Source organism: Chelmon rostratus, chromosome 15 (assembly GCF_017976325.1).
Source record: "Chelmon rostratus isolate fCheRos1 chromosome 15, fCheRos1.pri, whole genome shotgun sequence".
Classification (NCBI taxonomy): Eukaryota; Metazoa; Chordata; class Actinopteri; order Chaetodontiformes; family Chaetodontidae; genus Chelmon; species Chelmon rostratus.
The window spans coordinates 17,994,299-18,008,097 of record NC_055672.1 but is presented as its reverse complement, the minus strand read 5'-3'; the positions used below and the strand labels follow the sequence as shown (position 1 = coordinate 18,008,097).

The 13,799-nt window shown below is 40.8% G+C and overlaps 2 protein-coding genes across 2 annotated transcripts; one reads left to right on the top strand and one right to left on the bottom strand.

The window, feature by feature from the left end:
• The first annotated feature begins 89 nt into the window (after positions 1-89).
• Positions 90-3,378, top strand: rsrp1 (arginine/serine-rich protein 1). Its single transcript, XM_041953784.1, has 5 exons — positions 90-286; positions 746-1,325; positions 1,443-1,621; positions 2,854-2,931; positions 3,038-3,378. Exons 2-5 carry the CDS (start codon positions 767-769, stop codon positions 3,194-3,196), a joined length of 975 nt encoding a protein of 324 aa, XP_041809718.1. The 5' UTR covers positions 90-286; positions 746-766; the 3' UTR covers positions 3,197-3,378.
• Positions 3,379-6,136: 2,758 nt separating this feature from the next.
• On the bottom strand, positions 6,137-13,309 carry syf2 (SYF2 pre-mRNA-splicing factor). The gene is made up of 7 exons (XM_041954589.1): positions 13,260-13,309; positions 12,803-12,907; positions 12,365-12,490; positions 11,388-11,505; positions 8,514-8,604; positions 7,839-7,937; positions 6,137-6,563 (listed from the first exon to the last, which is right to left on the bottom strand). The coding sequence occupies exons 1-7, from the start codon at positions 13,275-13,277 to the stop codon at positions 6,398-6,400; spliced, it is 723 nt and encodes a 240-aa protein (XP_041810523.1). The 5' UTR covers positions 13,278-13,309; the 3' UTR covers positions 6,137-6,397.
• Between the last annotated feature and the right edge of the window lie 490 nt (positions 13,310-13,799).

Sequence of the window (13,799 nt, the reverse complement as noted above, 5' to 3'; positions counted from 1 at the left end):
TGAATCTTCCAAACACCACGTGACTGGAATTTTCCACAGGCTACTTAAAGGCTGTTGCTCCGCCTGCCTCGATTTCATTTCAGTGACGACGGCAGACGACCTTTCTCCTAGGAAGGGCCGACGGTTGCGTTTTCGTAAAATACAGACTAAAAACAAAGACGTTTTAACGTTTTGAGTACTATCTCTAAGTTGTCGTCTCGTGATACGTTTGTAGAGGCGAGTTTGTCGACAAAGATCGTTTATATCGGCGTTACCAGAACAAAGGTTTCAAGCTACAGTCGACCGGGTAAGGGAGGCAACAGCCGCTTTCATAACTTTATTTTCAGAAGTGTTTTGTGAACAGTTACTTTTAATCGGCTTTTTTAAACACTGTTGTATTGTTCATGTTATTGTAATGTTGATATCAGAAGCGTTTTTAATGATGAGCGAAGAATTTGATACGCAAGTCTTTTTGAATGATAGCTAACGTGTTAGCCCAAGCTATCTTTAGCGTGCGTCATCGTGGAAATTTCCAGTTGTCTCCAGTCAGGCGTTGCACAACGTTGCTTTGCTCGTTTGGGGGCAGCACTGAGAAAACTGTTATGCAACAACAGTTGTAGGCTTCTACACACACTGTAGCTGATATCAAGGCACGTTTCAAAAAAACTTAATGACGCACAATTATGACTACGATGGGCCAGTCCATTCAAAGTTTACTGTATAAATTTATTTTTCTGAAATACAGATTTTGTTTGTCTCATTTCAGCTTGTGGCAGACAACAGAACAATGGCAAAGGTCAAAGACTCCCACTCTGAAATGGCCCGCGCCCGCCAGAGTGATGGCATCAATGTAATCTTTGACCAGAACAGCCCTACCTCATCCCACTCTCGCTCCCGATCCAGAAGCAGCAGCGGCAGCAGCCGCTCCTCAGCACGCCACAGGGGACGTGGTAGCCACAGGGGACGTTGCAGGTCTTCATCTTCAACATCGTCTTCATCCCGCAGCAGGTCCTCCTCTAACCCCAGGTCCCGCTCTCATCCTCGTTGCCACAGACCCTCGTCCCGCTGTCGCTGTGATGGCCATCACAGGTATGGCCGCGGCCGCTACCGCCGCTCCCCGCCGCGACGCTACAGAGCTCACTCTCGTACCTACAGCCGCTCACCCTCACCAGACAAATACTTGCATAGCAGACACAACAGGTCCCGCTCCAGGTCTTCCAGCCATCAGAGCAGGCGAAGGAGAGACGTGAACCAGTTTCGCAGGTTGTCCCGATCCCCATCCAGAACCTACAGGAGCCGATCAAAGTCTAGATCTTCAGGACGATCTGTCAGTTTGAGTTTAGATGGTGAGTTCATTTGATAGACAATAGTAATTACTCTATTTGTATTTATTGCCAAGAGAGGCAAAAATGCTGAACTATACAATGGTTAAAGTCTTCTCTCAAAACTTTTCCTTTCTCCAGAAAAAAGGGAACTCCTTAAAGCTGCAAAGGCCAATGCTATGAAGATCCTAGGAACAGAGAGTCTGGAACTTCCTGAAAGTGTGGAACCAATCCCGTCAGAGCAGTTGATGGAGTCCAAATGGGTGTCACCAGAGCCAGAGACAAGGGTGAGACAAGACCCTGAAAAGAGTCCGTCACAGGTGGGTGTCTGAGAGTGACCGTCGACTTAACATTGAACACATTACACAATTAAGACCGGGCTTGGTCGTATTGGTTTAGTCTTGGACTAGTAGAACGAGGCAAGGGGTTCTAAGAATTTTAAGGTGAGCTAATAGTTTCTTATACCGCTTGTGCATAACAGTGCACTGACCATTAAATTTGAACACATAGGTAAAGGACCCTAAGTCTTTTGCTGTACAGGAATAATTTTTTATAAAAGTTCATCCTAGCATGTTTCCAGTTGTCTATTGATGAGTTCGAGGTCTATGTTGTGTTGCATTTCCTGTCTTGTGTTAACCTATGGACCCCTGAGGGAACACACATATTCTCTGTATTTATTCCTGTCTTCATAGATAACATGACAGTGGTCTCCTTCACTCATCGGCACCTGGGATTAAAGGGCTGTCATGTGGCTTGGGTGACGACATAATGTGTTTGCGTGAAAGGTTAATTGATAACTCTTGAAATGTTCACAATGTTTAGTTAATCAACCAGAGGTTTGCAATTCAACCAACACATATGTAGATTGCCTCACATGTAGACATGATGCACACAGTCCATACAAATGCTAATTGCACACATAGCAGATACATAATGATACACAAGCGCTTCAGATATTGTATAACACTGACTCCACTTCATATACATTTCTTTTAAGAATTTGACATTACAAATGTATTTATGCTTGCAGTTGAAATGGGTCGTTGTTATTTAGCAGAATCCTCCACTCGCTGATGGAGCGCAGGCGCGTGGACTGCGTTATAGTGACTTTTCCTGTCAAGAGAGCTAAAAACAGATGAAGAACTCCTCTCCGTATGCCAAAGATAAGTTGGTACACGGGCCGTGTGCTGAGGGGTGGGAAACCTACGTCACCATCATTCTGCCACAGTAGACAGAGAAGACATCCTCTTTACTTTGATATTTTGTCTGCTTTTTTTTTTTGTTTTCTTCTGTTTCGAGGTCTGTCCTTGAAGCATTCATTTTAATGGTTGAGCCTAGCCTTTGACAGCAGTGTGAGGGGATGAAATGTGCATGAGAGCTGCAGCTTGTTGAAGCTAACAATTAAATTATCTTTGCAATAGATGTGCTTTACAATATCCGTAGTGGAAGCTATAATCCATCTATATGAACTTCACAAAGTGTCAAAGCTCACTCTACCATAAGTTTTATGAACATTTCTAACTAGGTCTGTTTTTCTTGTCTTTTTTAACAGAGCAGTGAGGTGGAGCCTGATGATATGTCCAGCCCAAAGATATCCCCAAAAAGGAAAATCATCTCTTTCAGCATTAATGTAAGTAATTTAAATCTCATTTTTCTTTCCCCAAACATTGCTTTACATCCCCTGAATATAGATGTGTTATAACATCTATTTTTCTCTCCTATTCTTGTCCTGATAGAATTCTGTGGTCAAACCAGCAGTGGCTGCTTCATCTTGTGCTAAGGTAACTCCAAGAGTGGACATCTATGAAAGCAGGAAGCCCTATGGCCACTGGGTTCCGGTCAAATCCGGCCGAACCTCCAACACACGTAAACATACACTCGCCACGTTACGTTAGTGTGGCAGAGTACATGGACACTGTAAATACTGTAAATATTGTATATATCATTGCTGATATTTCTTTCAGACGTTAAAGAGTTAAATGGGAAGAAGTGAAGCTTCGTCCAGGTGGGAATATTTTTTTTTCCTCCCGAGTATTGTGATGATCATGGATTCAATAAAGATTTATTTGATCAAGAATTGTTTGTCTTTTTGTAACTTGTCACTGATATGCACTGAGCTGTGAAACAGTTGAAGGGAAAAGCTTTAAATGGAAGTTAATGAGAATAAAACTTTTCTGAAAAAAATTCAGGTTCCAATACTAATGACAATCATGCATGTAGAGAAATTGTTTAAACTTGTTGACTAATGTAAGTAAGGCTAATTACTCATATGGGAATGCTCCCTACTGACTACTTACTAGTCAGTTACTAGAATTTTTCCAGTAGTATACATTAGAAAAGGTAAATACACAACAGTGCAACTGAATGCATGTAAAATAAAGGTAACTTGCAATACTTACTTACTAATATTACTGTACTGGAGTATTTTATGTTAGTGGCAGTGTTATGCCTAAATCTGTTATTGTGATGCAATGTCAATTTAGAAAAGAAACGTGGAAATGTGTGAATAGCCTGATCAGTGAGCACATCTACAACCAGGTATTGCCTTTGCCTCACTGCTAAATGATAAAGGCAGAGTTTATTGCTAGTTGCATGTTCTTCCTGTGTGTGTCCTTTATAGAATATTGCTGCCCTCTGACCAAGTACTTGGATGAATAACCAAACCAGGAAAATGAATGAGTCGGATGGGAGTTCTTACGTTGACCACTAGGTGCCAGTATTATCACATTTTTGCAGAAACCTATGACTTTTCTCCTATCTGTGGGTCATGTTTTTACTGAGAGATTATTAGGACTGAGGTTGATACAGTAGCCTGGTTCTAGACCTGTGAACCACCTCCAACATTCCTAATTTGTTTGGTGATTTAGATATGAAGTAATACAAAATGACATGTGATCATCGAGCTAGTTAATGCATTGGTCCCAAAAGTACACAAAAATAACAATACCAAGGTATAAATATACAATTGTGTTGCAGTATGGAAATGTTTCCAGAAACCCACAATACATGACCACACACACAGAGCGACAGAGTTCCTCACAATTTGTATTTCATTCTGGTCAAATTGTACAATCACCTTCTACATGGAGTACATTTTGACGGGTCACAGCGGGTAAAACACAAATGAAAAATTTAAATAAATGATGGCTGAATTCCACTTAGCTTCAGGGTCCACTTGGTAGAACGCATGCTGGGCTAAGGGAACTCCAAGAGTGAGTTAAACACAGCAGAACCGTCCTTAATGTTATTAGTAACACCTGGGCTTTTCCTACTACAATGAATCAATGTCTGCTGTAAATAACACCTGTAATGATGTACCAGTCACTGTTTAGAAATCACAGCCACACTCACAGAGCTCTTCTCTGCTGATACAACCATCAGTCACCATCATGTGTCTGCTTGCACAGGACTTGGACATGCTCCCCCTGAGCAACTTGATATATCCTGCTGTTGAGGCCGCTGTGCTACATACCCTGAAGCTTGTGTGAAGTGTGTATGTATTTTGACAAGTTCTTGGCTTATGTTAAAACTGCCAATGAATTATTGCCAGAGGGTAACTTATCTATTAGGTGAGATAACCATCTCTTGAAGAGCTAATAAATTTTAATCCTCCGAAGACTTTTCAGGATGATATTTACATGTCACAGTCTGTTGTAATGAAAAGGTAAAATCACAGTTTTGAATATGTCTGACTGCCAGACTGTGTGTCTCCTGCTGGAAGCTGAAATTCTGATTGATTACTTTGCTAGAAGATAAGACATGCAAATACATAACAGAGTGAGGATGGTGAATTTGGAGCAAAGGGATACTACAGCAGGGAGAAGTTAGTGTTTACTTGATACACATCATTGATGCACGCCAACAAAGTTTAGTCAACAGGTTTATCTTCTCATTCTCGTAACTTCACTCAGTGAATATATGTTTTGCTTATTCTTATAGGGCTTTTAAAATAAGAACTGGCCCCTCTCAGTCACTTGCAGGTTTCTGTGGGAAAGCTCACCTCCTGACACTCAGTTATTTATCCTGTCATTTTGTTTACCAGGCTTCAATCAAACTCATTTTGCTTTAACTGGAAGTTGGCTTGGAAAGAATCAAAGGTGTCACACCATCTGTGAGACACAACAGTGAATTTATGTTGTGTTGTTCCTTATACAATTCCCAGCCAATATCCTCAGGCTCATCAGATAAGACTACAGAAATATCACAATCACAAATCCGAACACTTAATCCACTCCCTAACAGCTTGAGAGCAGAGTCAGATATCAAAGACATCTCATGAAGACCTCCCCCACCCTTCATCAGTGGAACACAAACAACTTGTCACACCGTCTTTGCACACTATCCTTTGAGGGCTGCCCATAAATTTACTCTGTGTGGTTCACCAAGACTGACTCATGCCAATTAAATAAAACAGAATATAGTAACTAATGCATACAAGTTTGAGTCAACTCAATGCTGGTAAGACTTTCCCCTGCGTGCCCTGTAGAGGGCGCAACGCCTCCATATCGACACAGGCAGGAGTTCAGGAATGGGAGACTTGCATGGGAACCTGTTTTCATGGCTTCTTAGTCACAAGGCTGTTCTGCTTGTGTCGCAGCTTGGGGCAAGTGCGTTCAACTGAGATGTCGATGATAATGAATAAACTGAATTGCTCGATTGTTGGTTTTTATCTCTTGTGTGCATCTACACTGAAACATTCTTTTGGCTGGCAACTTCTGCTAAACGTGCTCTCAGGTAGTTCGTGGCAGTTCATTCTCACGCTCAAAATGTCTCTGTCCTGAGACCACACGCAGCAAACCAACAGAAAAACCAACAACGTGTGTGAGATAACTGGATAATTGGAAGTGGTTTATTTCAAGATATAAGAATAACAAGTGTCGTTTCAGCTTCTGATACTGTACAAAAGAACATCACACATTACATATCTGACAGAAAACTGAATTATCTTCCTGCCCAAAATAACCTCAGCATGACAAAAGCTGCTTTATAATAGAGTCCATACTCAACAGTTAGAAAGAGGAAAAAGATGCATCCAAGACTCCTAAATGAAGACAAAACTGAAGCAGAGAACATGTCCAGAAGTGTGACTTGACCCACTAGACAGCCGTGCCTCTCTCCAAGTTCTGTTTGATCTCTGCTGTGTATTTCCCGTAGAAACGCTCCGCCTTCTTGTTGAACTTGGCATTCCGCTCGTTAATGTAGTCGATGTCGGCGTCGTCGTTGTAGGCCCTGCGTCGGCTGTACTTGGCCCGCTTCTCGATCCTGACAATCGCAAATAAAAGCAGCTTAGGGAGGATTTCATAAACCAGTATGGCCGCTATCCATGGCATATCCAATAACAATAACTGGCTACAGGCAATAATTTTGGGGGTGGGGGTGTGCGTTGAAATCTGGCAAGGAGAGTGGCAATGGAAAACCTAACACACACATACATACTCAGACAAAAATACTGTCAATTTGTGAGCTCCCAGTCTTGATTCACTGTGTCTTCAAAGCATTGTTGTGCGTCATACCCTGGCAACTGAATCCTTGTCTAATGCCCCACAGTCGCATCGCGAACACAAGTCTCAGACTGTCTCAAATATAGAACAGCTCAGGGAAAGACCAGGGTAATCAAAGGTGAAAGGGACTTCTGTAGCCAGACAAGAACTTAATGAAGAACCAAACTGTTTGAAGCAGCAGCCTGTTAAATGTGAGAGACTCTGAAGGTACTGTTTGATCCCCCTGTGTTGTGACTTTATAGTGGCTTTCATAAAGGTTTCCCACACCATCAACACACACCTACTTTTCACAACACACAGCATGATATGGGCCATTTGTTTGACATAAGGCCATGCACAAAGTCTGACCAGGAGCTGTATGCCGACCATGTTTATGGTGGTACACTTGGGTAAGTTGCTGCACGCAGATAATAATGAACCACCTCCTGTCAGCTGCTTGCATCAGGATTTCCACTCTGGGGCTGATTTCTTCAGATAAGACGGGCCCTGGTTCACACACACACAATGTCTCCCTCTTCCAAACTGGCAAAAAGGTCAGACTCATCCACACATCATGTATTACGACCGAGATAGTATCACATTCCCAGCCCTGTTTGCACACTACATTTGTGGTGTGCCAGCATCGAAAAAAGGTCTGACTAAACCCACTGTTTTTTAGAGATACATGGAAAACATCGTTGTCTGAATTGCAAAAACAAATCAAAATTAGTACGAGAAAGACTAAACAGTGCTTAGCCCAGTGCTGTATTTCTTAAATAGATTTTCCATATGATTTATAACCTGCTTTGCATACAGTTCATTAGTTTGTTCCTACAGGAGCGTTTAGCTTCTTAGTGCAATCAAGTCCTTCTTATTTCTCCGTGGCAGCAGCCACTGAGAGCAGAAATCAAAGAACTGTCTGTTAGGTTTATCTTAATGGTGTCCAGTAAGTAAGGCTGATAATTAATGGGAGGGTTGGGAGCTGGATTAAATAAGTGGACGGTCAGAAAAGGATATGGCAACACTTTTCTGCCGTCGGTTTTTGAACGTGACTTACTGTTTCTCTACATCTTCCACCATGCGGTCAATGCCTTCCTTTGTTGGGACATGGGTACCGTGGATCAGGCTATTGGACGTGGGGTGGAAGTCCTCACCACTGTGGAGCACAAAAAAAGGAATTAGGAATGCATAACCACTGGTAATAACCATTTTAACTGACTTTTCATTCCATCATTGCTATTGAGGCCATCCTAGTGAGAGACGAAGATTTGGTTTCAGGGCATAATGTTGGTACATCCTTCACGGTTCTGCATGCGTCAGCCTACAAGGGTGAAAAACCCTTCAGGCACTGAACTTGGTCATCAAACACATTTGCATGCTTACACTTTAAAATCTTTAAATTATATCACTTGTGTGCATCTAGGCCAACACTAACCTCAGGGCAAACAAGGGGGTACAAGTTATCCTATAGAAAACACTTTGTGCACATGTGATGGGTGAATTCTTAGATGATTCCGCCAAGCAAATCGTTACAATTTATTTTACTTAACTAGAAATTTCACAGTCCCGGTTTTAATGGCAGAGACATTTTCATGCACAATTTTTACGACCCTGTAAGTGGGAATGCACAAAGACTTAGTTATGCCACGGGCGTTTCTGCCCTTATTGAGCTGCCTTTCAATCTGGACAGTACTGTCACAGCAAAGGAGGAAGGGACAGAGGGTTAACTCACCATTCCTCCCTTTGCCGCTCATAGCCTTCCAAGTCTGGTTTGATTTGTTTGGTGAGCCTCTGGTACTGTCGGAATTGGGCCTCTGCATAACCTGCGGTCCGTTTGTGTGAGACAGAGAGAAAAAAAACATTGACTGAATTATAATTACCGGAACAAACAGCAAGCAGGCACGAGGCTCAGCAACACAACCTGCGGCTGGTTAAGGGGGTATGAAGAGGCAACTCTCTTCCTCCCTTCCTCTATGAAGCCCCTCTGGTGATAATTTTCTCCCCAGAGGTTTTAATTCAGAGGTTTTGATGCAACAGATGGCAGCCATATTTAGGAGACACAGCAAGTCTTTTGTCGGCAGATGAAATTGGGAGCAGTTTGAGATGATTAATATAGCAAGGGGTCCTTACATGCAACCAGTATTTCTCTACATACTACTGTTATGTAAGATTTTTTCTCTGTGTGACAAAGAAGAAGAAAAGACATAACAGAACAGAATAGTAGACTAGAATCACAGTGTACCACTGGTTTCCTAAAGGTAAGATGTATTCAATTGCTATTTACTGAACGGATAGACTGAGGTTGTATAGTGTGATGGAGAGGTTACTCATGCCTGAAATAAAGCAGTTTGATCAAATTGCCATTTGCTTCCATGTTGCATCCTGATATGTCTCTAAAAGAGTTTATTAAAAGAGTCAATACAATGAGACAACTTAGTCAGTGTGTTAAACAATGACTGCCAACCACGATCATATTAGTAGTGCTGGGTTGAAAAAATCAATCCGCTGATTTTAAATCGATTTCATTTTATTTAAAAAAAAACGATTCTTGCGTCCAAAGATCGATTTTTTATACATATATACCGTATTTTTCACACTATAAGGCGCACCGGATTATAAGGCGCACCTTCAATGAATGGCCTATTTTAAAACTTTTTTCATATATAGGGCGCACCGCAATATAAGGCGCATAGAAAGAAACTACTGTAGGTGGTGTCTGGGGTTACGTTATGCATCCACTAGATCAGGGGTCGGCAACCCGTGGCTCTTTTATCCCTCTGATGAGGCTCCTGAAAATAATTAATGAGTATTTATTTAAAATGTATTTTATCTTAGTTCGTTCGTGTTGAAACAAACACCGCCCACCCTCACAGATGACAGCTTATCCTGAGTTAAGATGCAGGTGACGGCGCACAGCGCGGATGTGCAGACGCTGTGCACTGAGGTTCAGGAGCAGAAATCACATTGACCACGTTTGATTAATATTTTAATTGCCTATTATTTAGCATATTTTCATATTTTTTCATCGTTCAGTGAAACAGTCATTTTATTATTCAGGTTGACAGCTGACTGCACGCGCCAGTAAAAGGATGACGGCACGCAGAGAGTGGAATGCCCTTTACACTTTTATGGCCACGCCCCCTGACTAAGATAGCCATAATTAACCAATATTGATCCATATAAAAGGTGCGGATTATAAGGCGCACATCGGTTTTTGCATGCAGTTGCTTGTACATCATGTCAACACGTGTTATTTTCCACTGCAGAATGAAGCACGTAAGCTCAATCACCAGGAGTTTACAGTTCACAGTTTACAGTTCACATTTAAAATGTCCAGTTTACATGTTCGCATTTTGAAAGCAATTGAATGTCTTATACTTCTAAAGATTTTCAGTGAGATTTACTCTAAAGAAAAACTGTGAGACCCTATGTTTTCTAAGGTACCCTACTACCTCTGATGTTGTTTACATTAGTTTGATCACTTAGCCTGTAAGCAGCAGCACTTTGTTTACATTGACTGAATCTCTTTATTTTTTATACATTTTGATGAATTACTTCATAGCTGTTTGTGGACAAAATGGCCAAATTAAAGGTACATTTGTATTCAACTGCAACAGCTTTTGGGTGAATTCTTATTCATTAAGCTAATTCTTTTTGCACTACCGTTTACATTTGCACTATTACATTCTCAATGTTTCATTGTTTAGATTGCAGTTTTTTTTACTTAGTTTGTAGAGTTTTTATTTAGATTGTACAGTTTTTACTTACTTAGTTTGTACCGTTTCTATTTAGATTGTACAGTTTTTATTTATCTCTTTTTTTAATATATGTCCTGTCACAAAAGGGTTGAAGAGTAAAGCAATTTCGATTCTCTGTTTGTCCTGTACATACTGCAGAATTGACAATAAAGCTGACTTTGACTTTTTTTTTTGACTTTATCATATCATATTTTTAATAATGCATCAGTAATTCTGCCGTACATCATGTCTGTAAAATACTCGTCTATCAACATTCTGGGAGGGGGATTGGTCCTTGCCATTTTCACTAGTCTTATATAACCATCATTAACTGCCAATACTTCATTAATTTGCTGTCAAATGTCAATATAAAACTATTATTAACATGTTGCACAACTAGACAAACAGGAAACAGCTCAAAAAACGGTTTTAATAACACTAACCCAAATCGAATCGATTCTGAATCTCAAGAATCGGAACTGAATCGATTCTTGAAATTTGAATCGATACCCAGCCCTACATGTTAGGTATAGAAGAAACAAAATTCCCCTTGACTGATGAAGAAATGTGTAAGCAGCTTACATTTCGAATAAAAATTACAGCTAAAGAAGACTGAAGTCTCTATAGTCAAGACTAAAGTCAGTCCGAGTGCAGCCTTAAATCAATCTGAGATCAATACACCTGTGATTATTTATTTTGAAGATTAAAAAAACAACACAAACAAAAACCAACCAGGCTAACTTCACAACTGGTTATTTACCAATGAATTTGTTCCCAACTGAATGTCCCATACCCGATAACCTAGGTGCAACCAAAGAGTACACTGCAAACAATCCACGTCTGTCTTTAAAGATGACCCTGCCACCAACCTGCAAATCCAGTGTCTGGGTTCTTCTTCTTCTTCTTCCTCTCCCATCGCTCTGCATCGTCAGCAGTGATTTCCAGTAGCTTCACTCTGTCATATTCCTCCCCCCTGGCAGCACATTCCTGAGAGCCAAATACTTTTTTCATCAGCAAAAAGCAAGACTAAATGTATCAGACTCTTTAATTTGATATGAGCAAACCGTCCCTGGGTTCAATTTGTGCGGAGGAGGTTTTTAAGGTTTGTCAGTAGCACCCACTGAATCATCGTCATTGAATGTTATGAATAATGACTAATAGGTAAAGACAGGACTAAAAGTAGGTATCTTGAACACTAATTATCTCCCGTTTATTATTGCGGGATTCTGTCACACACTTAATAATGGATTTAATGCATGAACTGAACAAACTATTAATCTGGGAAAATACCCGCGTTGACAGGCATACGTGTCATCATGACTACAAATGGCCTACATACATAACTACAGATCAATAAGATTGTTTCCTAGACTCATTTCCCATTCAGCAGATGGATTTATGAGTAGTTTAGCTTTTGAAATCATGCTAAAATCACAAATGCACTGACACAAAATAGTAGTGGTTGGCTTTCACACTACAAACCCTACAGTTTGACTGGAAGCAAGCCGAGAACCACTCTTTCTCCGCAATCTCGCCCGCTTGGTTTGCCCCACATCCGGGGCGCAACTGCTGTGTTCATATATGCCCAAATGAACCGATCTTTGGGGGGGAAACGTTCCCGTTTTTGAAACACCTGCTCCAAACAGACATGTGAATAGTCCCTGCTACGCTAACACAGTACTTTCTTTAACGTACAAGAGTGTCAATATGGGGATAGAAATGATCAGATGACTTGCTGATCTGTGATTCAATTCACCATAAATGCTGACAATCTCATCGGGGCCACCATGTCATTGTGCTGAATATTTAGAGTACTATAGAGTTTAGGAATACCATATTTAAATACCTTTTTCTTTTCATCTTCGGCGAGCTCCCACTCCAGTCTGGCTTTCTTAGCCTCCCAGTTTGCGGGGAGTTTCAGTCTTTTGTCTTCCTCCACAACCTCCTGGTGATTGAGCTTACGTGCTTCATTCTGCAGTGGAAAATAACACATGTTGACATGATGTACAAGCAACTGCATGCAAGGAGGTCTATCAGAAATGCCCATCCAAGCTCCTAATCACCGGGGGCAGACGGTGTACATAAACATGATTATTTCTTGTAGTCAACACAAATATTTATTGAACTGACTCGTAAACATTAGCAGGACTCGTTGTGTTAAATGTGTTTTTCACGGCAATACGTCCATCTTGCCATCACCACATAGCTAAACAGCTTAGGGGGACCTAAGATTTCCTCTATGTAACGTCCATGTGCTTTAATCAGGTAAAGGTAAACAACTCACCCGTTTGAAATGCAGCTCTCGAAATTTTCGTAGTCTAGCTTCTCTCTTCTGGGACGGAAGCGTTTCAGATGATTCCTCTTCGGTAACTGTTATGTTAGCAGACTCCTGAAAACAACACGAGTTACCACTATACAATCATAAAATACACACATAGAATAAGACTGTTTAATAGCGAAGTGTATTCTATAATGCACAACAGAGGCAAAAATATCTCGCAGAAATTGACAGCGAAGGAAAGGATGCAGATAACGAGTTAGCGTTGAAGTGAAAATAGCAATCGCTAGCATCGCTTAGCTTAGCACAACAGTACGACATTGTAAAGAAGCGTGAGACAGAAACACCGTCTCCGCCGGCAAAATCAAACATCGCTCTAATAAGAATTCCACAGGTCGACTATAACCTGCCACAACGTCAAATAAATGTGGTCGTTTGACATGAAAGGTAACAAACTACCAACCTCACTACAGGACGCCATTGTTGTGCTAACATTAAGCGGAGGAAGAAGACAGGAAGTGTGCGTCCATACCGGAAGTTACGAAGATGACTACGTTTTATTATTTTATTAGAAACTATTCAGATACATGACTGTCGTCTCATCTCTTCCGTTTAATATGACTGAATAGATTATTTTGAATCACTTTTCAACCAAATGGATTGAAATTAGACAAGACAACCTACAACTTTTTTTTTTTGCTCAATGAGATCACCTTACATTTTTTCCTTTATATTTACATATTTTTCCCTTTCTTTTATTTTCAGAAATACATCACTCTGTCATTCTCTAAAAAATATTTTCACCATTTCTATTATTTGAACGATATCAGAACATCAATTGCTTTTTAACTTTTCGATGGCTCGAGGTAGAGGGTTCGATATCTGGCAGCCATCAGGATGTGTGTGTGTGTGTGTGTCTGAATGGTTAATACTCATAATAAGCAGGTGGCCTAGCCACCGTAGTACAAATGTGTGTGTGAATGGGTGAATGCAGGCTTGTGTT

Excerpts from the sequence above, each read along its gene's own strand:
- syf2 (XM_041954589.1), bottom strand. Across the intron at positions 12,491-12,802 it reads GAGAGCTGCATTTCAAACGG|AATGAAGCACGTAAGCTCAA; the intron begins GTGAGTTGTTTA and ends TTTCCACTGCAG. Across the intron at positions 8,605-11,387 it reads CCCAGACACTGGATTTGCAG|GTTATGCAGAGGCCCAATTC; the intron begins GTTGGTGGCAGG and ends AACGGACCGCAG.
- rsrp1 (XM_041953784.1), top strand. The coding sequence starts at position 767 with ATGGCAAAGGTCAAAGACTCCCACTCTGAAATGGCCCGCGCCCGCCAG. Across the intron at positions 1,622-2,853 it reads CTGAAAAGAGTCCGTCACAG|AGCAGTGAGGTGGAGCCTGA; the intron begins GTGGGTGTCTGA and ends CTTTTTTAACAG. Across the intron at positions 2,932-3,037 it reads TCATCTCTTTCAGCATTAAT|AATTCTGTGGTCAAACCAGC; the intron begins GTAAGTAATTTA and ends TTGTCCTGATAG.